At 40.4% G+C, this 27323-nt stretch overlaps 4 protein-coding genes and 1 long non-coding RNA gene across 10 annotated transcripts; 3 read left to right on the forward strand and 2 right to left on the reverse strand.

Moving 5' to 3' along the window:
• Positions 1 to 141: 141 nt before the first annotated feature.
• LOC103995550 (adenylate kinase isoenzyme 6 homolog) lies at positions 142 to 3969 on the reverse strand. The gene is made up of 3 exons (XM_009416153.3): positions 3706 to 3969; positions 692 to 837; positions 142 to 568 (listed from the first exon to the last, which is right to left on the reverse strand). Exons 1-3 carry the CDS (start codon positions 3898 to 3900, stop codon positions 376 to 378), a joined length of 534 nt encoding a protein of 177 aa, XP_009414428.2. The 5' UTR covers positions 3901 to 3969; the 3' UTR covers positions 142 to 375.
• A 426-nt stretch (positions 3970 to 4395) lies between these two features.
• Positions 4396 to 7419, forward strand: LOC135588821 (uncharacterized). Of its 3 annotated transcripts, none has more exons than XR_010476489.1 (3): positions 4413 to 4674; positions 4819 to 4962; positions 5667 to 7419. It is a non-coding gene; the product is annotated as an uncharacterized LOC135588821 (long non-coding RNA). The 3 variants fall into 3 exon arrangements; XR_010476490.1 differs by having other exon boundaries at positions 6302 to 7419; XR_010476488.1 differs by having other exon boundaries at positions 4396 to 4674; positions 4819 to 7419.
• A 1249-nt stretch (positions 7420 to 8668) lies between these two features.
• LOC103995549 (uncharacterized protein At1g76070) lies at positions 8669 to 9686 on the forward strand. The gene has a single exon (XM_009416152.3). It carries the CDS (start codon positions 8901 to 8903, stop codon positions 9609 to 9611), a length of 711 nt encoding a protein of 236 aa, XP_009414427.2. The 5' UTR covers positions 8669 to 8900; the 3' UTR covers positions 9612 to 9686.
• Positions 9687 to 11467: 1781 nt separating this feature from the next.
• On the reverse strand, positions 11468 to 12567 carry LOC135589251 (uncharacterized). Its single transcript, XM_065081529.1, has 4 exons — positions 12360 to 12567; positions 12182 to 12276; positions 11858 to 12109; positions 11468 to 11756 (listed from the first exon to the last, which is right to left on the reverse strand). Exons 1-4 carry the CDS (start codon positions 12472 to 12474, stop codon positions 11601 to 11603), a joined length of 618 nt encoding a protein of 205 aa, XP_064937601.1. The 5' UTR covers positions 12475 to 12567; the 3' UTR covers positions 11468 to 11600.
• A 563-nt stretch (positions 12568 to 13130) lies between these two features.
• Positions 13131 to 22742, forward strand: LOC103995546 (transcription factor BHLH3). Of its 4 annotated transcripts, XM_065081156.1 has the most exons (12): positions 13131 to 13270; positions 16768 to 16826; positions 16948 to 17115; positions 17199 to 17579; positions 17650 to 17818; positions 17941 to 18014; positions 18108 to 18193; positions 18306 to 18441; positions 21325 to 21879; positions 21955 to 22122; positions 22203 to 22370; positions 22480 to 22742. In XM_065081156.1, exons 9-12 carry the CDS (start codon positions 21346 to 21348, stop codon positions 22564 to 22566), a joined length of 957 nt encoding a protein of 318 aa, XP_064937228.1. In that variant the 5' UTR covers positions 13131 to 13270; positions 16768 to 16826; positions 16948 to 17115; positions 17199 to 17579; positions 17650 to 17818; positions 17941 to 18014; positions 18108 to 18193; positions 18306 to 18441; positions 21325 to 21345; the 3' UTR covers positions 22567 to 22742. The 4 variants fall into 4 exon arrangements, with proteins under 4 accessions (XP_064937228.1, XP_009414425.2, XP_018685283.2 ...); XM_009416150.3 differs by having other exon boundaries at positions 16948 to 17579; XM_018829738.2 differs by having other exon boundaries at positions 16948 to 17579; positions 18108 to 18177.
• The last annotated feature ends 4581 nt before the right edge of the window (positions 22743 to 27323 follow it).

A 27323-nucleotide genomic window follows, 5' to 3' on the forward strand; every position in this document is an offset into this window, starting at 1 on the left:
TCAACAAACCGATTTCCTGTTGTTTTTTCACTCCAATTGAAACCTTGGTTGGACTCCTGTAAACAAGCATATTTGTCAAATCCTCATTTTCAACCTGAAGAAATCCATAAGATTTATAATCATAAATTTCAAACAAAAATCTAGTTTTCAATAGTGAGGTAAGCAAATATTACTAATGCAAACACATACAACCAAACTTTTTATTTGGTTCACTGTCCCTCCATGAAAGTAATCCCTCTTCAGCTTTTTATGTCTCACACTAACAAAAAAAAGACACATTCATAAATGACCATATTCTAATTGAGAGTAATCTCTCTCTAGCTTTTATGTCAACAGATAAACAAGATAGATGCATTCCTAATGGCTATATTATACTTAAGAGGATCTACGTGGCCTCCAGTTATTGAACCATTCTGTCAATTTGGTCACATTCCTACTAATGTCTTCCACGGTGTCACTCTGCAAAGCTATCACGATGTCTTCTGGGTAGCTTGCCTTTGCCTCCTCCAGTAGAACTTGAAAGATCTCACACTCAATATTGTTGATAAGCTTTGGGCCCATGTAACCTCTGCAAGTAAGCAATAGAGAAATTGATAGCCACAAGTCACGAAAATAAAAAAAGGACACTAGCAAAATCAATAAGCAAACAAAAAAAGAAATCACAAACTGTTTCGTAGATTAGTGTACATACCTGCTAGATAAGCGATCATGCAAAATAGAATTATCAGTCTGAAGAACAACCACACAATCAAACCAACGTTCAGGGAAGAAATCACAACCATGATAGTCCACAATATTTCCACCATCTTCCATCTTGTCCTCGAGTTCGTCGCACACCTATACACCAAATTAAGGGCAAAAAGTTAATGTGGGTGTATCACGAGTGAACAATGAACCTTAAGCAGCTCATTAGGAATGTACTACAAGTAGCTTCATTAATTTTAGTTTGCAAGATGAGAGAAAATCAACCTACACAGGTAAATGAAAGTTATTGTGATAACAATCATAATTATTCTGCAAAGATCACCTTTTTCCACCCTTGTGATCATTCATTTCCTTGAGGATCTATCTCATTGTTGTCACTAACCCATTTTTGTGATTATGTAATTATTGTTACATGATCACAATTTTCTCATTTCTCGTGGAAAATAACAGATCATATCATTTTTAAGCACATTTATATTCCTCTAAACCTCCGCCCATAATACTATTTTGTGCATCTAGCAAAAGAACTAATTGACTACAAACCATCTAATCAAAAGTAACAGAGCTGATAAACTCAATGAGAAAGCTTAAATATAACATACCAGAATAAAAAAGAGGGCACAAACAACATTTGTGAAACTGGTTCAGATACTGAAGTTTTTTCCTTCAAAGAACAAGTTGACAAATATCTTGTAAAAACTTACTCTTTCGAACATAACAGAATAGCATGGAACCTGCTAAAGCTTCTAGCTGTTTAACATATGAAGAGCACTCAATTGTTGAAGGTTGCAAGAAAGAACTATGAGGTTCAGCATGTGAAAGAAATCTGTTGAGAGAAAAAAAAACCTTCTTCTCAGCATGGCAATACATTTTTAGAACAACAATTCTATTTCCTGCATCTCAAGACAAGGAGGTAGACTGTGGTTACCTTACAAGTTAATTTACTCACAGAAGTGTCCCCTGCTATGGGTGGAGATGAGTCGATGTATCATATTGATCTTTATCAGCTGTGAAACACAGCTTCAACCATGTTTTCATAGGTGGAACATCTACATTGGCCTTCAAGCAGATCTTTGGAGAAGTTATTTGAATAAATTAATCTACCTTATCCTTCCATCCTCATAGTCAGTCAGAGTAATATAATGCCAATGTAGTTTTAAGGAGACAGAAAGAAAGGAAATCGAAATGATCCAAACTAATTTAAACAGAAGGAAAAAGGTGGAACGATCAACATGAGCATCTTGTCTTAAACTTTTTAAAGGCCATGAACTAATCATGTCGCTTTGATGATTTATTGTCAGTGCTGCCATTTCTTTCCGCTTCTCTTTTCAAGGTCTCCTTCTTTTAAGACTGTGTTTGTTAGTCAATACAGCTCCAGGGAAGAAGTCGACCACTGATCCACCAACCCACAATTGTGTCAAAAGGATCAAAACCAGTTTAATGTCTCCATGTTGTTGTTTTTGCGTAATCAAACTCATTCAACTCCAAACCTTATGCCCCTAGATTTATGTGCATGAATAGAGTGAAATTCATGATCTCGTGTGCTGCATCAAAAAACTAATGAATAACAATTCTTCCAAATTTTCCTGCACATACCATCACCAAGAAACAATTTGATGGATTTGCCACAAAAATATATCTCCATAAACCTTCAAAAATGGATTTTTTCTGCATGAAACAAATACATCACTTGACCTCAAGCACTAATGTGTTCATGTCCACTTTATAAAATCTCCAATACATAGGTTAGTTGTCCATTCTTTTCCATTTCTCCTGTACTTAAATTTCTCCCTCATCATCAATAAGCCATAAAAATTCCACTTGATGTCCTGAGTTAGTGGTCCATAGTGTAGTTCAACCTAATATACAACTAGGCAGGTTTTCACTTAAAAAATGTGCAAAGAGACTGACATAAGAAACGAGTCAGAAGCATATAGAGATTGGAAACTCTCAGGCATTGCAGCTACTACTGCTAAGTAATATGAACATTGGCAATTAAGTTATTCAGTTCTGATATGTAATAAGAAGTAATATGAGAAAGCAAGAAATTAGGGCACCAAAATAATTTCCTGGAAAAATTGATGGGATCTGCCAAAACAGAGCAAACAAATGTCTGATACAAACTGTTTATTCATGGATTTAATGGTTTGTTATGCTGATTCTGTGTATCTAAATACTCCTGGTTATACAATTGTAAAAAAGGCAAACAAGAATATAGAAAGAAAGTGAAATGGATAATCAAAAAATAAAATTAAAAGAATAAATTAGAAGAAAGGAGAGTAAATAAACATTAAGATCAAATTTCCAATAGGTCTAAATATCTAAAAGCAGTGAAGTCAACCGTACTCTATGACCGACTGATTCTATATCTAAAAGATTTAAAACTTCAACATCATGTGTTTGTCAAATGAATGGTATAGCACAATAACAAAGGAGAAGAAAACTCCTAAGAGAACCTCAAACTCCAAGCATTACTTAGCGACCAAGTTTCCAGGGTTCCTTGTTCGAGCAAACAAGCAAAAAAGAGATCAATTTTGTAGGTAATGGTGGAGCTGTTGGAGGTCAGCGAAGACCCAAAGTTCTATATACCCATGGCTTTTGCAAACATAACTTGGAGCCTCAAGTTCTTCACCACGGTACTCGTGGTAAAGATATTAGATCAACACTGTTTTCCATACAGATTTCAGGAAAACAAATAAACTCTATATTTTTCTCATTGTCTTGCGTTTCCCAGAAAAACGACAGAATTCAACCATTTCCTCTGAGAAAAATAAAAATAACAACCTACCTTCGAACCCATCAAACCTTCCTCGATCACTATAAAATGTAAATTTTAAGCCTCTTATACGACAACCTAAAAATCCGAAAATTTTCGGTTTTTATTCTTTGGCCTTTTGGCCACTGAATAATCAGACATTAAGCAAGACGTAAAATAATTCCATATGTAAAAGTAGGGTTACGAGAACAAACAACTCAAGGTTTAGGGTCACGGATCCGAACCAGGTCCTCGTTGATGATGTGACACTCGAACTCCTCGTCCCAGCCGTCGTGGAGACCCTTCTCCCGAACGAGGTCGCCGACGTTGATGTGGCAGACACCAGTGGCGTCGGCAAGGAGCGAGCATGTTGTCGTCTTCCCTGTTCCCGGCGTCCCTGTCACCAGTATGTTCGGTCTCGCCCTTCCGCCGCCGGCCATCGGAAGAAGCCAAAGAAGGATTGGTCACACGATACGGTGGAAAAGAGGGAAAGAAGCAGGAGACCCCGAGCGGCGTCAGCTAGGGGTTAATATAGCCAATGCGGATAAATCGGGCTTTGAACCGGCCGGTTCAGCTCACTCGAACCGGCCTAATAAGCGGGTAACAATTATAGATCGATCTTGAACCAGTTAATTATTACCTCGCACAGACCGGTGGTTCGAACCAAGTGGTCCAGCACCGCCTATGCCTTTCGGGATGAGCTCGTCTTGAAGGCCTTTAGCATAACTTGCACGTGACTCAACTCACTGGGCTCGTGAGAACCGACTGGCCAAGGTGGCACCATCAGCAACACATGTCAGGTCTCCGTTAATGCGTGAGAAGGACATTGTTGGCCTCTCCGTTGACCCTATGACTCGTGGGTACAGCAACACGTGTACTCGTCCAACGCATGATGCGTTGCGAGACGTGCAACATCTTGATCGTTGCCTTTGAGATCCACGCCAAAATCTCTCGCTTCCTTCTTTGGTTTAGGGTCGGTGGTCGATCAGGATTCCCAATTGGGTTGGACTTACACCTCGTCTCGCACCTCTTCGGATCCCCAATTCCCGGCTCCCGCTTCCGTCGCCCGATCAGGATTAACCATCCATCGGTTGGATTCCGATCGAATGGTTTTTCCGATGTTTATGGAGGAATTGTTCCGGATCGAGAAGATGAAGCTGAGATTTCTGGGCAACCTGCAGCTCATGGGATGCACGTCTCGCCTTGCTTTCGAGGTTTCTCGGCCGAGCTCCTTTCCCCTGTTTGTTGCTAATTTGGGACTTTTTTTTGCTGATTCTGATTTTAGTCTGGAATACAACATCGATTTGTTGGTTTAATTCTCATAAAAGTTCTCATGATTCTGCTGGAACCTGGAACAGTCATCTCTGAGGCCTAGTGATGCTAATGGTACCAGTAGCACTGGAAGCATTGATGATTTTAAGGGGGACTGCGTTAACAATGTTACCAGATAAGTCCTTTCCAGTTGTGGCTGTCCGGGTATATCATCAGGACCTGCAAAAGAGGTACTCTTATTGGTCCTCCTTTCTTTAAGAACACCTTCCATGCATCCTCCTGCTGATTATCTACATCAAAATTTGTTTTTTAGATGACTGAAGTTTGTTCTAGCCATAATGTTTTAGATTAGTTACTTACTTTCCTACTCAAAGTCCAATAAAAGAAATAAGAGCGACAGAAATTAGTCATGAATTTACTCTCGTCTTGTTCTACACATGTTTAAACTTCTTGGAGCCATTAAACCGTGGGAGCGACAGAAGTTGTTCTCCTATCCGCTGGCTTTGCTGATATTTCTGATTTTTCATATAACATTAAACCATATTTCTGATATCCATTAAACCATGGATGATTGGAAGTGTTCGTATAACATTTTATGTAATACAGTTTATTCTGGTTGTAGGTTTTCTAATCTGTGGTTCTTTGCAGCACCTCTAATTCTCTAATCGAGGTCAAAATTTGCAAAAAAATTCTTGTCAAATTACTACGTACCAGTTTAATGCTAAATTAGTTACTTTGAGTCACAATGATGCAACTGACAGTGCAGATATCTGTTGGTTGTCTGTGATATTATGAACTATAATAAACTGATGAGAGTTTTTAATGTCTCTATATTTGAAAGCATTGTTTCTGATCATATCAAATGGAAACCTTTGGCAGTCGCAGAGCATTTTGTTAAGTAAGATGATGGTTTGGTGTTAACTGTGAACATCAGGTATGAAGAGTATGGAAGTTCCAAGCAGAGTAGCATGGAAATTCCTTGAATAAAATTGTGAGCTAAGCTGAACCCAATTGGTGCAAGAGGTTGTTCAGGTGGTGGATCAGGCATTTCTGGGATCAATGGAAGATGTGAATGATGGACTACGATTGATGGCTACTAGCTAAATTCTGGTAGCTGATGTTGCAGCCATGAGAGATGAACTTCATCTCCTAATGGTTTGAAGTATATTTGTTGGTTCCAACTTGTTTGTAGGCCATCCTAATTGTAAATTAATGTCGTGATTTGCAAGAGGATTTGCTGCTAATCCCAAAGGCAACAAGATATCTGTTAATGGAAAACCGGGTGACATTACCATGACTGGACAGTCTCTAGGTCTTGTCTTCGGATTGCATGTCAGCATGCAGGAACATGTCCAAGAAGAATTAGCTGGGCTTATCCGTTGCTTGAAATATAAAAAGCATGTACAGTATATTGATACAGGATTTTTTGCATTTGCAGCATCTCTGCAAACGGATTCTCTCTTCTTATTACCACTGTCTTCTGTCAGTGACATTTTGATTGTTTTTGCACATTATATAGTTAGCTAATCTTGTTCAACGATGACATCTCCTGTCTACCTCATGTTCTAGCTAATCTTCAGTGCCCGACAGTGAAGAAGAGATTGATGAGGAACGAGACTATGATCAAAAGTGACGTTTGATGAGGAGATTGCTGAGAAGGTAAGAAACAGAAACTTGAGCTGAAAATTGCTGTTGACTTTTAGAAAGAAAAGTGGTATCTTGTTGGCCTAGTGGAATTATTAAGCCTAGGTAATACTGTGGGATCACCACCCTCTATTATTCTCAAAAGAAAAAGGAAAGAAGAAGAATAAGAAGAAAAGACACGAAGATAGTCACTTCATGAAAACTTCTCTAGACTACATTTTGTATTAGGCATATTGTAGCTCAATAACATAAACACTAGTCTTGTTATTCAGAGCCATGTAGATTGCATAGATTAAATGACTGCTTATGGACTGGTCGAATATTTCCTGTTGATGCAAGTGACCATGAAAAGTGTTGCTCTAATATTTGACTATGACCACATTAAATAATAAGGCATTATGTATGACTATGATCTTAGAAGCATGCTAAATTTCTGGTTTTTGTGATTTTTCCATGTCAGCTAGGCAGCCGATAACTTGAACAGTTGGTTGTAGCCAATTTCTCATTTTGTAGTGGAGTGTTTGTCAACTGATGCATATCATATGGTCTAACTTGTATTTTTGTTTTCCTTGGTCTTTGCTTGGTTTGCTCAACCAATGAGATCATTGCAACTAGAATACTGTGGTATGAATACATACCGAATTTCTCTATTTCTGCATCACGCATATGGCGCAATCAAGTCCCACAGAAAGTACTCGTCCGGATTGCAGGAAGCAGGCGTTATATGCTACAAAAGGGATTTGAATCTACGACGACACCTTTGAAAGGCATCCGAATGGTGGACAATGGTAAGGAGGTCGTTCTAATTGCTGTAGATGTGACTTGGAAATGTTGGACCACATCAATCGATAAATTGAATTGATCAAGAAACCAGAATTGAATGAGCCCAATCTGATCATTTCAGTTTTTATGACAATTACATTTCTGTTCTTGCAAATGCTGACAATAAAAAGTTATCAAGACAAACACAAGATATTTTTCTTATGTATGTTGATGATCTCATTGTTACATGCAGATGCAGTTACACACTCCTTATTGATCAATTCTTACCGGCTCTCTCACGCAATTTTTATTGTAAATATTTTGATGATATTCATTATTTCTTTAGTGTTGAGGTTATTTTAATATTTAAAGATTTTTTTTTTCTCGACATAAATACATCATAGACTTATTAATCTGTATAGCAGTGCAAAGGAAGTTTAAACTTGTGTGTCTACTTCAATATCTGAATCTTCTTCGATATATGATGCTTATCTCAAAGTGTTATTGGAGCTTTTCAAGACTTATCTCTTATCCGATTAAATATTTCATTTAATATCAATAAAATTGTTCAATATATACATAATCTGACACAACATTGGACTATTATAAAGCGATTGTCATGATATTTGAAGAATAATTTACCATTTACATCAAACTCTTAGTTTATGTCTTATGTGATATTGACTGGTAAGTAATCAAGATGATTTTATTCCAGTCACAAGATACATTATATACTAATATTATTTCTTGGTATTTATGAAAGCAAAAATTGTTACACAATCTGTGACTGAAGTAGAAAATCGAGCTGTAGGTGAAATTTCATGCATCATATCTCTTATGTCTGAAATATATATTTTATTAAAACATTCATCAATGATCTACTCTGACAACATTGTTATCATCTAATTATGCACAAACCCAAGTTAGATCAAATCAAATATAGAGAAATCACATAAATTCTCTTTCGTGATATATCAAGAAAGACTGATTATATATTAGTTTGCGACCTTTTCATATATTTTAACTTGTAATGAGTTTATTTGTTTTATCATATATAATCCATCAACCATCTTTATATATTTTTCTTCTATTATGCATTTTGATGTTCAGATTAGTGTATATAGGTGTACAGTCATTGTGATGGATTATATAAGTTTGTAATCCACCCTCCGTATAAGTGAATAGCAATCTTGTTTCATGTTCCTTTACATTCGTGTATATATATATACATATATATACATACATATATATACATACATATACATATATATATATATACATATATATATATCCACACACGCACGCGTCAATCCCACGCGCGTTTTCTACGGCCTGCCGCGGGGGACTACGAGTTTCTCTGGGAAGGATGGGCCGGTAGGTGTGTGTCGATCTCGCGTCCATTCAAGCCTCGTCGTGATTCGCCAAAGCAAAGGGGCCCTTGTGCAACCTCCCAATTAACTCCCGTCCGCAAGCGCACGAAAACGTTGAGAGAGTCGTCCCCGCAACTCCGCCCCATTTTAAATTACCGAGTCACCTATCTACCCACCGAGACGCAGTACTTGTTGAGCCTTTCTTTGCTGCTCTCCTTCCACCAGCTTCTTCCTGTCTTCCTCCTCCTCCTCCTCCTATATCGCCTCTCTCTCTCTCTCTCTTCCACAGTTCATCAAGTTCCTTCCTTTTCTGTACTGCGGTAGCTTCGGTCCGGTGATATAGGAATTGGTGGCGATTCCACGCTATTCTATAGCTACAGCCTCTTGTATACATGGAGAAACCAAGAAGGTCGTCCATCATCAGCTTCCTCCCCAACCGTGCCTCCTTCTCCCATATCCCACACCATCCCTATAGCCCGGGACGCGAGAATCCCGCGAAGATGAGGGCGCTTCAGAACAAGGGCTTCTCGGGGCCGATGGTGTCGATCGTACCCATGGAGGCCCGACGCAAACAGAAGAACAGGGGCGGCTTCGAGACGCCGGAGGAACCCACGTCCCCCAAGGTCACGTGCATGGGCCAGATCAAGCTCAGGAAGATGGCCTCCCGGTGTAAAAAGCCGTCGCCCGACCGACGGGAAAGGAAGCCGTCATTCATCATCCGCAAGATATTCCGGCGCAAGGCTAAGGCGGCGGCGAGCAGAGGACCCGACGCGGGGGAAAGCGGCGCCACGAGGCCAACTACGCGGGCCGCCGCGGCGGTGCCGGCTAGAGCGCCCCTGCTCGGGCAGACGAGGAGATTTGCTAGCAGCCGCGAGAGCCTGGGGGATTTCGACTGGAGGAAGGTGCTGGAGAGGGAAGACGGCGGGGAGGGCACTTACTACGCTGGCGATGAAGGCAGCGATGCTGAGGAGGACGAGGTGATCATTCCTCACTCTGCGCCGATCATCCTCGGTGGGAAGGTGGCGGCCGTGGAGCCAAAGAAGGAGGTGAACCTTTGGAAGAGGAGGACTCTGTCTCCTCCTCTTCCTCTTCAATTAAACTGATCGATTCTCTCTTCATCTTTCTTTTGTAGTTATATGTTTGTCGATGTTTATAAAAACGAAGGAGGAGTTCCTATGTGATGAATGAAGCCCGAGGCTTCAATTTGACATGCAACAGCAACGCCGGTGCAAGATCTGATACTTGTAGTAATCCAAATACCCTCCCCAAGGAAGGAGAAGAAGCACCCCACCCCAACTGCCTGCCTGCCTGCCTGCCCAAGAAAATTAATGAGCTGATCTGTACGACTAGTCGTCTCCGACGCATCCATGATTGCGAGTGTCGTTAGCAGCATTAAAAGGCCATCTTCTCCCTTAGTTTCTCCCACCACGGAGCCCTGTTCTACACTGTGTGAACATAGTTGCAGCAGTCGCTGGTTCTTCCTTGGAACACAGCAGGGCGACGAGAAGGACATGTGCAAAACCTGCGTATGCATGCAGCAGCTTTTCGAGAACGTTGACCGAGAAGCGCGCAGCAAAACTTTGAGAAAGTACGTGGCAAACCTTTGACTGAAGCAAAAGCACATCCTGTCAATGATGGATGGATCGACGAATCCCACATCAGAGATGGCCATTCTCACCTACTCCACCTTCTATAAAATAGATGAACTGCAAATCGAGAATGCTGCCGACGAAGCCAGTCCGAAACACCTACCATATTCTCTCGTGCGCACCCACAGGTTCTGATGGTAAATTGACTATGCTGTGGTAAGAGATAATGTCCGAAGAAATCTATAAACTCGACTATGGCCCATTCAACTTTCTCGGCATACATGCTTGGCATAAGTTTTGGAGGAAACGTGTGCCGATGACACTTCGATCTTATTCCTGCGTAGAATACTATGAACTAGAGGAGGACCAGTCCGCATTTCCCGAGTTGTAACAGCAGTAAATTGGAAGGACGAGGATTAGCATCCGATAGCTTTAGTGAATGTTAATTTATATGGGACATCGAACGAAGTCTCTCCGGCAAAAAGAATGACCAAATAAAATGGTCAAAGCATTAGATAATCTCTCCGGAAATAATACAAGACTAAACCACAACATCAACAACAACAACAATAATAATAATAATAATAATAATAATAATAATAATAATAATAATAATAATAATAATAATAATAATAATAATAATAATAATACGACGCACGGTTGTCGTAATCGACAATGAGACAACGGAGGAAGAGAGGGGAGAAGAAAATGTATAACGAGAAAAAGAGAATAATATCGAGGAATCGTCACCATGATTCACTATTCAATATTTGCAACGAAGACAAAGTCAAATAGCTACGAACAACAACGATATGAATGTTTCATTGGAAGAGTTATTATCGTTGAATGAGGAGACGTTTAGTTTGATTTAATTGGATCAAATGGTTGTTAATTCCCCTTTCTCCTGTTCACATTCATCAATTGACCAGACAGAGAAAGATCCAAGTCAATGCCACAATAATTCAAACCGCTTCTCTTCCACTCGTATTAGCTAAAAATTCTTATCATAATTGACGTTCTAAAAATCTAAGAATGCTGCTCGATCACCATACCATGATTCACAACACAATTAATAGCAGAAATCTATATCCTAGCCGAGAAGTTGTTCTGTCCACAAGAAAAATGAAGCACACAAGAAATATGATGCTCAAGATTGATATGACAAACAACTAAATCGAAGAGGCAGTAGTCTTGCTTGTATAACTAGGAAAAGACGATGAACTAAGAGAGCCGTCGTGATGCAAGAGGACAAAGCAATGCCACTCGATCACCTCAAAGGCCAACTTTTGCTTGATAAACTCTTTGCGTTTTGTTTTATGTCAAATATGAACTAATATCACAATGTAAGCAGAGGATTAAACGTATGTATCTATCAAAAGAAACAAATCCCATCAGGTATTACTTCTGTAAGCAAGATAATCTCTAAATATGTAATGTCACTGTTCATAGTCACAAATAAACAGGGATATCTACAGATCACTTTCATAACGCCACTCCTTCACCTCATACGATGGGAAAGATATCCTGATCACCATCTGCATCAATGTAATCGATCGGCATGTCTCCCTTGTAGCGGAAACTCGGGCTCACGTAGCATTTCATCCCATGGAACAGATTCAGATTGTCAACCAGTTTATGGAACACATTGCAGCCGCAACACTGAAGCAAGAATCGAAGAAAAAAAACCATTTTTAGAGCACAAGCAAGAAAAGCATAATAAAAAGGTACTTCTTTTTTAGTTCCAACAACGCAAGGTGTACCTGGACAAAGACGGTGCCATCGGTGTATGCGTGGGGGTTGATGGCACGAGTCGTCCGCTGGCCGCAGACGTTGCAGGTGAAGACCACGCGCATCCGACGACGGGGCGATCTGGTGTAGAGGGACCAGGGAAAGGTGAGAACCGTCTGATCGGCGGAATCGGTGTCAGCGGGGACCGGGGGACCTTCCATTCCCGATCCCGTCGTCCACCCTCTTCCAGTTGCCGCGCTTAAGACCAAGCCCATCGCCGTGTCCTAACGAATCACGAAACGCATCTTAGACAGATACCACAAAAGACACCAAAAAGAGCGGATCAGGTGATGTACCTTGGGAAGGGGGGAGATGGGAGCCCGATTGCTGAGGAAAGGCACGAGACTGGTGCTCTCGGATTTCGAACTGAGATCGGCCTCATCTTCCCTATCTAAAGGGCAGAAAAAAAGAGAACTTTAGGTTGCGGATCGAATCAAAGAGGAGCAGGAGAAGGACGAAGAAGTTGAGAATTACTCTTGGAGGCGATCGGGAAGAAGGATGGGCGTCGAGGGACACTCCTGCTGGGGGAGAATAAGGCGAGGGGAGAAGGCGACGAGGGAATCGCTACCGATGCCGCGACGGACTCCATCGAGCGACAGAGGAACTCCGGACAACCAACCCGAACGCGATGTCGAGCTCTTACCGGCGGTCAATGTGGCGGTTCCCAAGAACGCAGATTGGAATAATATATAGCATAGAAACGATTTAAGAGACGACAACAGCAGGAGTTGCAGACGTGGCTCACATCCACGAGTCCACTTCTAAGGGCCCCACAGCTCTACGAGCCTCGATGCAGGCCACGAAACATCTCTCAGAAACGGATATTAATACCCGTGAAGGAAATAAACTATCTTTTTCTCGGAGGAGGGTAGATCATTTTTAATGGAAGTGATACTCGAACCCAGGAAATAGGTCGGTTAACGTGCGGTTGGCGAATACGCCACGTCGGATGGTATGGGTCGGGGTGGAGATAGTCGGGATATTTTATTTTGGTGGAACACGGTCGATGACGTGACCGAGTTCGCCTGTGCTTCCTGCACCGAAAACGAAAATATCTGGCTGACGTGTGACGACAGAATCGCACAGAAAAAAAAATATAATAAAATAAAAACATTTATAACTGTCGTATTTTTATATCATACAAGAAATAAAGCAAAAAATTACAATTTAGGATGGATGGGCCTAATTGACGAGCCCAACAGCAGAAACGTATACGGGTGTTCGAGCCCTATAAATACCCAACTTGAGATCCATGTGGGCACTCGTCTTCGTCGGAGGAACCCGGTCGAAGAGAAACCCTCGCGTCCATCCCCGAGATGGTGGTAATCTCCATGTCGTCTAGTCTCTTTCTTTGGTTCCTTCCAGGCGGATTCTCCACGCAGGAGGTAAATCCTTCATTAATCGACCTCATTCTTCTTTCGGATCATCTTCTTCTCATCTCAAGCACCCTGGGACTCGGATGCTTTACTTCTTGTTTCATATCATGCTATGATTCTGGTTAACCGGGTCTCTTAATCTCATGTTACATGATGGGTATTGCGGCGTTGATGCTTTAGGGTCGGTTCCACAGAGATGTGATGAACAAACACGGGACCTTGAGTTATAGAGTCTGTGAAGCAATTGTAGGGGATAATGTCGGGAAATTGGAGAGAGGATTAGGGTTCTGTTGTTGACCTAGTAGTCGGGTCGGTGTGGGTACAATGTGCTGACTCTCGGAAAGAAAAACATTGGGCGGTGATAGGGATCATTCACACGGTGGCAGATGGAGTCAGCACGGCTTGGTTCAGTCCCGAATGCATAGGATCGTCCACGTCGGTGATCGTGCTTTGGTGAGGTCGGGCTTGGGCTCTGGCTCCGAAGTCGGGAAACTCCCTTTGGCTTACTGCCTCCTTTCTATCAACGGATCCTGCACACAGGTCGGGTCGGGAAGGGGGCTCTCAATTTCGACCCCTCCGAAGATCTTGTTAGAATTGAGTGAAAAATTAGTCACCTATGTTGTCGCCCCCATGAGGGGTTTTTATCTTTCCCCCGGGGGACCAGCCGTACCTATCATATTTATGATTACCAGCGTTGTACTTGGTAGGCACCGTCCCAAATCCTGTGGAATGGTATAGTACTCGGTCGGCGCCGTCCCGGCCTTCGCGGAACGGTGCTGTACCTGGTCAGTGCCGATCCGGTCTTTACGGGATGGTGCTGTACTCGGTCGGCACCATCCTGACTCCTGCTGGATGGCATGATACTCGGTCTGCGCCGTCCGACCTTTGCGGAATCGGAATTGACCGGGGGGTGCAGTCTAGCGTGATGACCCTGATGCTGATGTGGTCGTGAATAGCGGTAGGAGGATAGGTTACCAAAAATAAAATATGCCCTATCAGATGGAAAAGGAGATGTGAGTTATGGAATCATTGAACCCCGAGGGTCTCATATCGGGCTGGTTAAACTGGACAGGGGATCTTTACCTCCAAATTCTACTGCTTTAATATCAAGGCCGTGAAGTCCACCTTGTTGTCTTGCATTGGCCCATCGTTCTAGCTTTTGGGCAGTGTTATATAACTAATGTGGGAGCTTCTGGTAATCAATAAAGTTGGCGGACCTAATGGAGAGCAAGAATTGCAAGGTGACTTGTGTGCATAATGTTTTTCTTTGTGTCATGGATCTGTTGTGTTTCTTGCCATGTAGAATTATTTATTACATAAAAGAGCCAAAGTTTCAAATGTGGTACTTGGTGCTGCTTAGGATCCACTGTCTGTACTGCTTCAGGTTAATATTCTCCTTTACTGCATATTCTTTCTTCCCCATGTGTGCTATCTCAGTCGATAATACATTATTTTGTTAGCAATTTTCCTCTGTTATGATATCCCTTTCTTTTCTCTCCGCTTAGCTCTATTTTATTTATTTATTAGTTAATCAAGTACACCTGAGATTGTTCTAGGTCAATCTAGTGTACCATGAGAGTCATATGCTTGTGACGTTGTTGTTTACATTTTAGTAGATACCTTATTTATCACAATGTGTTCTTTATTGTCCTTATTTGTATAATTATTTTGCATTACAACGTCATGATGCTGGTTGAATTGATGTCAAATACTGGGATGCAGTTAGTTTTGGCTATTTCTCTTCCTTTTGCTTTTCCCTACAATTGTGGACATCAACTATTAACTTCAATAAATGCAAAGGTTTATCTGTTGAGTATACTGTTGAAGGTTTGGAAGGGATATCAGCCTGACTCATACTTTGAACTTCAGGACTATAGGAGCCATCAATTGTGGGATTAAGTTAATTTTAGTTTGTTGTCTTCCTTTTGCTTCTCCCTGCAATTGTAGACATCGGCTTTTAACTTCATTAAATACAAAGATTTATCTGTTAAATACCTCCTACTTTGAACTTCAGCCGCCGATGCCTACATGTGGTTCACTTAACCAAGTATAGTTGTATTATAGCACAGGGGCATTTCGATACCATTCCAGGCATGGTATTATTTCATTCCATGCTAGTCGGCATGGGATAGTTAGCATGCTCCTGTGATGAGTGGCATGAGCCAAAAATTGGTTAAATCATACCATGGTAGTTACAATAGGAGTTGTTAGCATGCATCTCTGCTGAGTGGCACAAGTTAAAAATTATCCTAACCAAATGTTGTTACCTTGTGCATTTGTTAGCACTAGCATGATACCTTTTAATGTTTGTTGACACACCCATCAGCATGGCAACCTTGCACTTATTTTGATAATTATAAGTTGTACAAAGAGTAGAGATATCCAAAATCTTATTATTATCTTGCTGAAGCAGTTGTGTTATTGATCACTTTGTTTTTTTTTTTTTTTTGTGTATTCTCATCTCCGAGTTGAATTTACACTCTATTTGATTATCTATTTTTTCTCCTTGACAAACTGCCGGAGTATTAAATGGTTGCTCTCTTCTTTAATGAGTTATATTTATAAGGATAAGGTGAATTTACTTTTCAATGGTCATCTTAGATTCTATGGTTAGTTGTTCTCTATCTTAGTTTGTCATGTAATACCAATTGCAAGGGCACAGGAATTTTAGTAATTGTTGTGATAAAATATTAGGTTCTTCAGGTAGCCGACCATGAATAGTTGGGACCTTGTCTTGTTGTCACATCAGGCTCTTTAATTGATTCCAAAATGATGCTCTAAGATTCTGCATTCTTACCTGGTACCCTTTCTGGTGATCTCGATCTCCATCTCCTTAGAGATCATGATCTGGGCAGGGTTGGTCCCATTCTAGATCTCGGTCTTCTCAACTTGGAACTCAGATGAGGTCACAGTCCAGAGGTCGTGGCAGGTTTTCTTTATTTCTTTGGTTTGCTAATTCCATTAGTTTGTCTGACTATGATGTTTGTTATTTTAATCTGTATTTTCATTATCTGAATTATGTAATGGCGGGAATGAAGTGGTAAATTCTGGAACTACTCTTTACATAAGGAGAATTTTATCCAGGGTTGTGGAAAGGGACCTTGAGGATCTTTTCTCCATTGTGTCCCATTTGTTCACAGCAATCAAATATGATGAGTTCATTAGTATAAATTCATTTCACTTGCTGAATCGGCACCTTAACAGTTTTCCATGCATCAGATCAACTTACATAGCAAAACTTTTCAACTAAACATCAGCATTCACTTCAATTCTCACAACTAATCAACAGACATCACCAACTTGTAGTTGGACTTCATGGTACCTAAGTTATGGCATGCTTCAGCAGATGATTTCCGCCCCCTCTTCCTCCCCTTCCCTTGCTAATAAGGCTTTATGTTGTTTTCTGTCTTGTGGTTGCGCAGCAACATATGCTGCATCACTCTTTTTGTTTGAGTATATGATAATGTAGTGCAAATGTAAACACAGCACTTGTTGTTTCATTTCAGTCAAGGTGGAAGAACACCTAAATCTGGAAAGTCCCTCGAACTGGTTAGCACTTGGAATCGTGAGTTCTTCCTCTGAAATCAATAAAAGTGTTATTTCGACTGGTTGAAGTTATCTATCTGTTTCTGATGTACTTGTTTCTTTCCCCCTCTTAATACTTGCATTTAATGCCTCTGCGGCAGGGTATCAAAGTGGTGGTGGAAGAAACCATGGGGGCTACAGTCTTGATGAGTGGTGGTGGCGATAATGGATCCCCAAGATTTGGGGCTACGTTCTTGCATTTAATGTGCTTTGGTTTTCAATGGGGTCAACGTTATCGAACATATCGACTACATTTAGATTGCAAATGGGTACACATTTGGCTGCATTCTGTTGCTTATGAGCAGCATCTCAAGTGAGCTCATGACTTATGGTAATCATTATTCGGATTCAGGCAGGCAGTTGTGCGCTTTGTCATGCCAGTCTCCGTATTCATGGAATGAAACTTGGGTTGAAAGTTGAAAATTATGAAAAGACGATGCTACTTGGGGGCATCTATCACTTGGGTATTGGGATTCTGAGCATTGAGAGGACTCCGAGGACACAAGCCATTCCTGTCTGGTCTCATGTAACGTAAACCCTTGTGGCTTCTCCCATGTCCCGAGCTGCTGCATCACAAGGCATCTTTGTACCACGATGTACCCCCTTGGGCATCGGCAAGCACTTGTTCTGAGGTAGTGGAAAAAGCCCACAGGAAATGTTAATGATCGAGGAGGACTGCTGGTCCGAATTCAGAGGCTGGGCACTGTGGATTGACCATTCATGGTCCTTTTTGGTATGATATCTCAATACTTTTGCATTATCAAAACTTGTACTGTGCAATCTGAAACATTTCTTTTTCACAGCGTCGTGGACATTGAAGCCAAGATGGATTGATTCTATTCAATCACCAACTCTGCAGGCTTTTTGCTAAATGCTATTGCTATGACGAGTGGCCCATGTACTTGTGGTACCCTCGTGAATGTTCGGGACAAGCAAAATGGTGTCGTCGTCTGCTGCCAATTATTTTAGCAGGTGAGAAACCTATGTGGCATTATAAATAATTCTTCGAATCTTATTAAATTTCTGCTAATGCTCGAGATAACTAAACACGCTAACAGTTCTTTTCTTTTAATCTAATCTAATGCTGGTGGCAGAAAAGGCGATCAGTCATGACTAGAATGGGAAACATTTGATGGGAGAATGGAGCCAATGAATGGGATAGATAAAGGTCGGAGTCACAGGTTTTAATGTGAACTATGCGCGTCTATAATTTAGGCCGTAATCTGAACGGGACCTAACATGCCCTTGACAAATGTTACAGCATCTTCCTTGACGTGAAGTTGGGTCGTCACCATCTAATTGCAATCCTCGTCTGTACACTCTTTCCCTCGGTGAAGTCACAGTCACGTAAACCTACATTTTGAACTGGTGGTCGTGGACCACTGCAACTTTTGTCACTTTTATATCTCCTTTCTCTTTCTCATGTAATTAATTCCGTGGCTCCTGCAATTTGGTGCAGATATATTAACCAGCCAGCAGTACACGAGACGAAATGACCAGCTGAACCAAACGAGCGCCGGTGATGAAAGTTCTCCCCGGACGCTGATGGCTGCTTCCCCTTGTCTTTTGCCACCCCCACCCTCCCTCCTTTTCAGGTTCGTTTCGTTTGCTTGTGATGATTCAACGCACGAAAACTTGCTTCTCTCCTACCGATTATTTTAGCGCTCCGTGGTTAGTTCTTTTTCAAAGACAAAGAGAAGGTGTTTTTATCTCTCTTTCTCTCTCTCTCTCTCTCTCTCGATCGATCGAGCTGGATGAGGCCAACGCAAAGCTAGCCGGCCTTTACGGAGCCTTAGCCTTCTCCTCTGTTTGATTGCATGACTTGTAGAAGAAGCCCTGAAACCAAGAAAGGAGTGCCTGCTGAATAGGGCTGCCCGGTGGATCTGTAACCCGTACCCCTCCCTACTTTTTACTATATACACGCGAAACCCGAAGTTGTAGGTGAGAAAAAAAGCCTGCAGGTCCTCCGCCTCTGGCCTCTTGTGGCCTCCTCTCCTCCTACCCTTCCATGTCTCCATCTGCGTCTAATTAGAGATGAAACGAGACAAAAAGATTCGGAGAGAGAGATGGGTGGTATTGAGAAGGTGGTGAGAACAATATTGTGGGCCGAGTTGCACTGCCGTGGTTTTGAGAGAGAGAGAGAGAGATAAAGGCTTCGCTTCCAGCTCTTGTCACCACGCACGAAGAGACGAGGCTGTCAAGCAGATGCTCCGAGCTTATGGTGATGTTGGCCCTTGCCACCTGTATTTTCGAGGTTTGTCAACCTGGGTTTAAATTTTGACCATACACTCTTTCTTTCCCACACGGGACGAGGAGGAGGGGAGGAGGATGAGTCGCTTCATCCATAATTCGTGCTTACTTTGTGTCGGGATTTAAGTCATGACTCCACCCACGAACGACGGTGATGGTACTCGTTCGAAGCGTTACTTCGTGCCTCTAGTCGTGACGTAAATTAGAATGAGCCTTGGCTTTTAATCTAATCCCGCACTCACTGTTCGGTAGTGGGAAGAGAATAACTATATACATAATCAAAGGTATAATGTATTTTAGCTTGACCGAGATATAATGCGTTGTACTTCCTCTGCTCTCCATACGTTAGCTGAACAACTGTCCTCTTTATATCATTTAAATAATATCATCCGCATCATATTTAATTGGTCGGCACATTTCACGAAAAAAGCTGCTAGTCTATAATGCAACGATGGATACATAGAATATTATCATGGGTGATGTAGTGCACGATTTAGTTCAGTTGTTTAAACCATGCTCGTCGTACAGCAAAATTCCAATGAAGTTTAGCTTGTAAGATGAAGCAAAAGCAAGCAAAAATTATGATGACTACTACTGCCATTAAAAAGGCACAATTGGTTCTGTACATTCTCGCAACTTAGGCTATCTTTTGATTATTAGTTTTTTTTTTTCTTCTGTTTGTATGTGCGAAAACTTGCACGTTGGACGACTTCATCCCCCATTGTTCTTGAAACAAGTAATGCGTTATTTATACTATTCTTTTTATTATTTATTAATTATCAGGTCTAAGTACGGTACATGGTAAATGCATATCATTATAATCCATAAACTTAAATGATTCAAAGTGTAACACAACTTCAATATATAAAATCTTAAGTTTTCATTATTTTAAACTAATTATATGGATATTTAATTATCATTGAAATATGTGACAAATGTGTTGAGATCTATAATATATTTTAGGACAATTCTAATCTACTCATTAATCTTTTAGTAATACAAAATTAATTTTTAACTTTATTTCTAATATATTTATATTGTAGAATTAATTTTGATTTTGATTTTGATTTATATGAGATATATTGTGATAGAAGGCATTGATAAGACATGATATGACTTAACAAACATTCGTCAACACCTACACGGAAGGACAGGACCGGTCAATAAACAACCCTAATATCTATTTCCAGAGGAAACCCATTAATTTAGCTCAGTATGTTTTCCAGAGGAAATCCGCATGAACCCATTCACATATTCGTCTATTGGAGGTTCGAATGAGTTTTATAAATACCAGACGAGTATGAACAATAATGGTCACAATAAGTTGCACGCGACGCTTGCTTGGGGGTTTTCGGCAATTGCCAAATCAAATATGTTTAATTGTGTCCAGAACACAAATGAGTGTGTACTTGAACGTTACGTGGGAGTAGAAAATGACGAGTGTTTTGCTTGTGTTTGATGAACCCACCACAATCGAAGCAAATTGCATTCCTCTACTTTCTTTGTTATAAATGAATACATAGCAATCTGCGGCTGTCGGATAACTTGTCGTGAACACGGTAAGCTTCAGCCTTCATGTTTATTATTGCTGAATCCTGCAGTCCACTTCATTGACTAGTTTTCTTCTCGTTTTCATTTATACATATATATATATATATATATATATATATATATATATATATATATATATATATATATATATATATATATATATGGTGGCCAATCAGTCTCCCAGCTCCATGCAATCAGCTCAAGCAGCACTCCTTCAGCTTTCTGCAAAAAGTCGTCATCCATGTCTTCGCTGACCACTGCCATTGCATTCACCGCAAGCAGAGAGAGAGAGAGAGAGAGAGAGAGAGAGAGAGATTGTTGCATGTTACATAACTTATATATGTATGTCTATATACACCCAGTTATATGTAAAGGTACGTGGCCAGGGAACCTGACATGGCCTCGGGTCTCTCCCTCCATCCTTTTCGATTCCGACAGACTTGTGGGTCAAAGCTCTCAGTCCATCCCTTTATTATAACACCCCTTCAGGACTGCAGATTTGCGTGAGAAAGACCATAGGGGGCGAGAGACAGAGAGAGGAGATTCCATTGCGATATTAGGCTAAGCTCTATTGGTTCTAATGCAATGCCGACAACATACCTCGTTGGAAAGGATGTTGCATTTGATGCTGTGAGGTTGTATATATAATTCCTCAGCTTTTGTTCTTCTGCTTGTAGTGCTTGGTAGGCAGGAAAGCAATGGAGCTTGATGAGCATGGCTTCTTGGAGGAGCTGCTTTCCCTGAGAAGAGATGCATGGGACTCCTTTCCGGCGGGAATGGGCGAGTTCTTCTCCTGTGAAGGGAACATGGACTGCTTCCAGCAGAGCTCTGCGCTGGTCCCTCCCAGCTTTACTGCCTTCGACGGCGGCGTCGCCATGACCGTGGATCCTAATTTCGACTGCTTGAGCGAATTGTACTGTCCGCTAGGCGGCGGCGTGTACACGGCGGCCACGACGGCGGCGCCGGAGATCCAGACCTCGTCGGTCAGGTCGACGCTGGACGACGGCGAGCTCGGCCTCGTCCATGGAGAGTGGCAGAGCGCGTGCAAAGTGGAGGTGGCGCAGTCCGGGGAGGCGCCGAGTATGTTCGAACTGAGCGGCTGCGTGGAGAGGAAGCAGAAGAAGAAGCTCGAGGGGATGCCTTCCAAGAATCTAATGGCGGAGCGGCGTCGAAGGAAACGGCTCAACGATCGGCTATCCATGCTGCGATCTGTTGTTCCCAAGATCAGCAAGGTAAGCGATTCCAGAGTCCTCCATGTTCTTATGACCGGCCATCAGGTGGACTGATAGAAACTTTGGGTTCACCAGATGGACAGAACATCCATTCTCGGGGACACCATCGACTACATGAAGGAGCTGTTGGAGAGGATCAAGCGCCTGCAGGAGGAGATCGACGGCAGCCGGGAGCAGGCGAGTCTACTGAGCATCTTCAAGGAGTTGAATTCCAACGAGGCCTTGGTGAGGAACTCCCCCAAGGTAATGTTTGTGCTGGGCTCGCACTAAAACTCGATGACGGGCTTCGAATCTGATAACCCCCATGCAAAGCGATCTTGCAGTTCGAGGTGGAGAGACGAGACAACGACACCCGAATCGAGATCTGCTGCGCGGCCAAGCCGGGTCTGCTGTTGTCGACGGTGAGCACCCTGGAGGCGCTGGGACTGGAGATCCAACAATGCGTGGTGAGTTGCTTCAGTGACTTCGGCATGCAGGCGTCTTGCTCAGAGGTAAGACATCTGCAGGCATTGGCTACATATTGCAACTAGTTTCTGCACTTCTGAGACGATGAAATCTTCATGTTGGTCGTCCTCCGCCGCTGATGGCTGTGCTACACAGGACATGGATCAGAGGGCAGTCGTAAGCGCCGAGGACGTAAAGCAGGCGCTCTTCAGGAATGCAGGATATGGAGGAAGGTGTTTGTAGAAGAAGATGCAGCAGCAGAATGCAGGGGCTTACAGATGAATAATGCTTCTATGTAATGTTTTCCTTTGTAGCGAAGGTGATTAGATCAGTGTGTGAAGTGTGTTCATCCACTTCACATGGCGATGATGATGGTCTGATTGCTTTATTTGTGCTCATGTACAAAGGGTTTCATACAACTGACCTGTATCCCCAGGAATATATATATATATATATATTGGGCCGGCGCGCTCGGTCGCCGGTGGCACACTTGTGCAGGACCGCAGGCCGCTGGACTTCTGGGCTCAGTGCTCGGTTGGCCGCCTGGACCGAGCCTAAGGCTGACTCGGGCTGGATTTGGCCCGGTCCGACCAACAGCCTGGTTGGGGTCAAACCTCGATTTCGAATTTTTCTAACTAAAATATAAATTTAAATTTAAAATAAATATATGCAATATTTAAAATACAATGAAATTTGTATCACTAAACAAAAATTAGTAACTCATTTTTCATAAATTAGTAAGTAAAATTGTATTCGTAATAATTTAAAATTTAAAATAAAGTAAGTAAAATGCACTCTAAAAATACAACCACACTACGAGTCTCCAAGTAATATAAATACTTCAACAGCGTATCCATGCTTCAATTCATGTGCTCCTCCCCTTAACGACGGCCTCTAAGACTTCGCTCTACTCCCATAGGAGGCCACCTCTTTGACATCGCCCTCATCAAGTAGGAAACCATACAGGCGAAGCTGAAGTACCCTTGAGAGGTTGATGACAACTCATATATATTATGAATAGTAAGAAAGAGTATCGAAATAATAAGCTTCTTTCTTTTTGTTAATGTTTTCATAATGTTATATCAACTTGGATTCATCGAGCTTATTGAGAAAAATGATTGCATATGAGGAGGTGAGTTGATAGTGGATGGTTACTAAGCATTATAAACAATAATAGTTCTCGTACAATAAATAAAATCATACAATATATCTTAATCACATGCATAACTATTAAGCGACATCCACCTAACGTACTCTATGAGATGTATGTTATATCTTTTTAACAGTTAATGGAGAAGAAAACACATATTACACTCTTAATAGTTTGACAAAATGGTGTCTCTCATTCGTCATTTTAAGGGACACAATCCTTCGAATGAACCATTTAAACACCCTCATCTTGTTCCTTACACGTGTTGGACACATGACCTCGGACCAAGATCCATTGTGGCTTGGCCCAATACTGTGTAGGGCCCAACCTTAGCCCAATTAGCCAGTTTGAACACTTGGAAGTGGTCCACAGAAGCCTCTTCTACCCAAATTGGATCCGAGGAAGTTCAAATTATATTAATTTAGGATGATCCTAGTTTTATGAGGATTTCAGATAGGTTGGTTGGTTTAATTAGATTATAGTTAAATTGGGTGTGATTACGATTAGAGTGTGATTCCTCCTATTATTGATGTTTATTAGTTATTCATATGTTTTACGAGTTTACATTATAATATCTTGTGATTAACATGTTACCAGATGATATATATGCTCAACATATTGTAAGATAATTATTGATTTACTTGTATAGTAGTATGGTGATTCCTTCAAGAAGCTAATGGGTTATCAAACATAGTAGCTAAAGCAGTTCCTCGATCGTGAGAACGTGTCCCGGTTTAATGGATAAAGGGCATCACTCCATCAACAATTGGAAGACTACATCAACTATTGGAAAAGTGTATGATCGGGTTTCTAACGTATTGTTAGAAGAAATATTTAACTCGGGGTCTAGATATCTCAACAAACACTTAATAAGTAACGCAAAATACAAAGATAAATAGGATACTACTATGGAATAAAATAGTGAACCAACGATAAAAAAAACTGTAAGAGTCCATCCGCCATCGATGTAGCTATAGGGTTAGTTTGTCACCTTGTGTGGTACTTAGATGTACTCTTGGTCATGACAGATCATTTTAGACCTTTTGTTGCATGATCATTCAGAGCTTGTGAAGTTTGTATTTGTATTTTTTATTACCTATCAAGTGTTTATTAAAATATATTTTTGTTCTACTCTGATATTATTTATCATATACTTAATAAGCTTTGCCTAAGTTATATGACACCCTTGTATATCTCTTTGTAGGGAAAGCCTCCTCGTAACATCTTAGGTCCTACAAGGACATGCAAAAGAAAATATGAGTTAGAAGAAGCATTTAATTTAGGATCTCACATGCAGATATTTTAGTAAACATAATAGATTTAGTAAGTTCTAAAACCATATTATCACATCCTTAGTTAGAATTATTTGATTTGACACCTAAACGATAACTCATTTGTAAAGGGTTAATATATATCTTAACCACGTGTAGTCGTCAAAGGACCTGGACAAAAAAAAAAATAATAATAAAATTAAGCGAACACGTGAGGTTTTTTGCCATCATCACACGTGGTAAGGGAAAAATAACTGTGATCCAAAGCAACATAAAGCAATGAACTTTTTATTTGAAAAAATTATTAGGTGAACATTGGGTCTGAATCTATCTTCGGATTCGGAGCCCTGCATTCATTCAACTTATTTTTGAAACCTTTTGTGCTTAATAAAAGCTTATTATTATTTTTATTATTTTAGATTTCAATTATCTTATCCATTCTTTCGTACGATAATAATAATTACTTGTATATTCATCTTTTTTATATTTTCTTTGTTATGCAAATTTTTTTAGACCATACAAGGTTAATGTTTAAGTTGATCGTTTGCGGATATATATTACCTTGCTAGCATATACCTTAGGCAATTTTGGATATGACAATATGTCATGTATTTATGAGACTAAAGAAATAGTATTAATCTTGTTACCGAAAATTAGTCACTAATATTACGATAGAATATTTTGATAGTATTTATAACTTTGTAATCAACTTTATTTGATTTTAATTATTTTATTTTTCAGTATAACTTGCTAATTATAATATGAATTAGGACGGAGAGAATCATCATCTGCCACTATAGGATATTAGTATATATATATATATATATATATATATATATATATATATATATATATAGTTTTAATATAAGTCAATAGGGCTTGTCAGACCCTACCCTCTATGCCACATTTGAAATTTGATGGATGTGGCTAACCTCAATAATCTCATTCTATTATCCACCGGACAGCAAGTTCTTAGATTAAATATTATCCTCACCACTTACCAAATCTTTCGGCAATATATAGAACACCACAATGGGATTTTCTTAAAATTCTCATAATCCTACACTACACATTTTTATCTCAAGTTATTCTCCTCGATGATGTAATAATAATAATCATAAGCTAAAAGTATTGACGCGAAGGCAAACGAATCAACATATCAATGATCGATATGTCTCTACATCAATCAACGTCGCCATGATCAATTAGCGTGTTTCCACGTCAATGAACAACGTGCAACTTTGAATCCACATGAAGGGTAACTCACATCTGCGTCCGCATTCATTGAACCGCTGCTTCCTGCCTACTAAAAGAAAACAAAATGCATCTCACGAGTTAGGAGCAAATCCAAATCATCAAAGGACAAGGAGACATATGCGTGCATTCAAGAATCTTTCCACGTTTTTTATTTGTATGCAAGCTTCATCGAATTACTTTTTTTTTTTTTTTTGTGCATGTGACCTTAAAGCACTATTATAAGGAAATAAAAATACAATTTCTCTATTTTGTTTTGTATTTGTTTCAACTTCCCATGGTGAATACATCGAATATGAGTTTTGCCTCACGTAAACATTCATAATACCGATAATACGGAAGAAAACTTTCGATACTTATTGTTTGAGAAAATAAAAAAGAAAAATATAACTTATGTATTATGTCGAGTATGATAACGAATCGTTCTCGATGAAATTAGTATATTGGTAGGAAAAATATTCATTCAATCATAGCTCGACGGAACAGTCAATTAGTCGAAATAGGCTCAGTTAACAATTCGACCCCATGAATATCAATTTAATATAAATTTTAGAGAAATATTTTGTTCATACCATAAAATATTTTCCTAGGTTAAGCCTATTAAGTCATTATAATCGAGGTTAGTCATTATTTACTCAAAACTCTTGTCTTCCACCTCGAAGCTAAGTAAAGCGTCGGAGAAAGCTCGTCGAGGCATCACATCTGACCTTGATATTTGTGCACGTCGACCCATCCGACGAACTTGTTGCACGTATGACCCAGAATCAAATCCGACTTATTCGAACATCATCAACATCTATCACACCATCTATATTTATCTAGACTTCTTCAATTTAAGCTATAAATTATAGCTTTATCATCATCCAAATGTAATACCATTCTTGTAACTACTTTATCGAGGACGATAAATTTACGGATTCTTTTGTGTTGTTCATGTTCGAACCCTAATTTACAGGTAGTTGTAGTCTAAGATTAGTTATAACTTTAGGAGCCACAAATCATCGCAGAAGACCAACCCAATTAGCCGAAGATGGTCAAAAGTGTTAGAATATTAAATTAAGCTTTATCTTATCTTTGGTATTAGATTAAGAGTCTACATCATATTAACATTGAAGTCGTCATCAGAATTCACTTATTTATACTAAGACAGGTGATAATGCTTAAAGGATGCACAGTGGTCCACTTGGGATTTAAAGATGAATTTATCAACCGTTGGAATGAACTAAACGAACGAGCAGCGTTGAGGTATGATATGAATGTTATAAACAAGTTATAAATATCTTTTTTATCGAGATACGATAGTTTTAGATGGTATTAGAGGAAAA

Source organism: Musa acuminata, chromosome BXJ1-8 (assembly GCF_036884655.1).
Source record: "Musa acuminata AAA Group cultivar baxijiao chromosome BXJ1-8, Cavendish_Baxijiao_AAA, whole genome shotgun sequence".
Lineage (NCBI taxonomy): Eukaryota > Viridiplantae > Streptophyta > Magnoliopsida > Zingiberales > Musaceae > Musa > Musa acuminata.

What these genes read in the sequence shown, in the direction of transcription:
- LOC103995550 (XM_009416153.3), bottom strand. Translation starts at nt 3,900, where the DNA reads ATGGCCGGCGGCGGAAGGGCGAGACCGAACATACTGGTGACAGGGACG. An exon ending in ACATCATCAACGAGGACCTG is followed by an intron (nt 838 to 3,705) that starts GTTCGGATCCGT and finishes TTTGGTGTATAG; the next exon opens with GTGTGCGACGAACTCGAGGA. An exon ending in CATGATCGCTTATCTAGCAG is followed by an intron (nt 569 to 691) that starts GTATGTACACTA and finishes GCTTACTTGCAG; the next exon opens with AGGTTACATGGGCCCAAAGC.
- LOC103995549 (XM_009416152.3), top strand. Translation starts at nt 8,901, where the DNA reads ATGGAGAAACCAAGAAGGTCGTCCATCATCAGCTTCCTCCCCAACCGT.
- LOC135589251 (XM_065081529.1), bottom strand. Translation starts at nt 12,474, where the DNA reads ATGGAGTCCGTCGCGGCATCGGTAGCGATTCCCTCGTCGCCTTCTCCC. An exon ending in CTTCCCGATCGCCTCCAAGA is followed by an intron (nt 12,277 to 12,359) that starts GTAATTCTCAAC and finishes TCTGCCCTTTAG; the next exon opens with ATAGGGAAGATGAGGCCGAT. An exon ending in CCATCTCCCCCCTTCCCAAG is followed by an intron (nt 12,110 to 12,181) that starts GTACATCACCTG and finishes GTGATTCGTTAG; the next exon opens with GACACGGCGATGGGCTTGGT.
- LOC103995546 (XM_009416150.3), top strand. Translation starts at nt 21,346, where the DNA reads ATGGAGCTTGATGAGCATGGCTTCTTGGAGGAGCTGCTTTCCCTGAGA. An exon ending in TTGTTCCCAAGATCAGCAAG is followed by an intron (nt 21,880 to 21,954) that starts GTAAGCGATTCC and finishes TGGGTTCACCAG; the next exon opens with ATGGACAGAACATCCATTCT. An exon ending in TGCAGGCGTCTTGCTCAGAG is followed by an intron (nt 22,371 to 22,479) that starts GTAAGACATCTG and finishes TGTGCTACACAG; the next exon opens with GACATGGATCAGAGGGCAGT.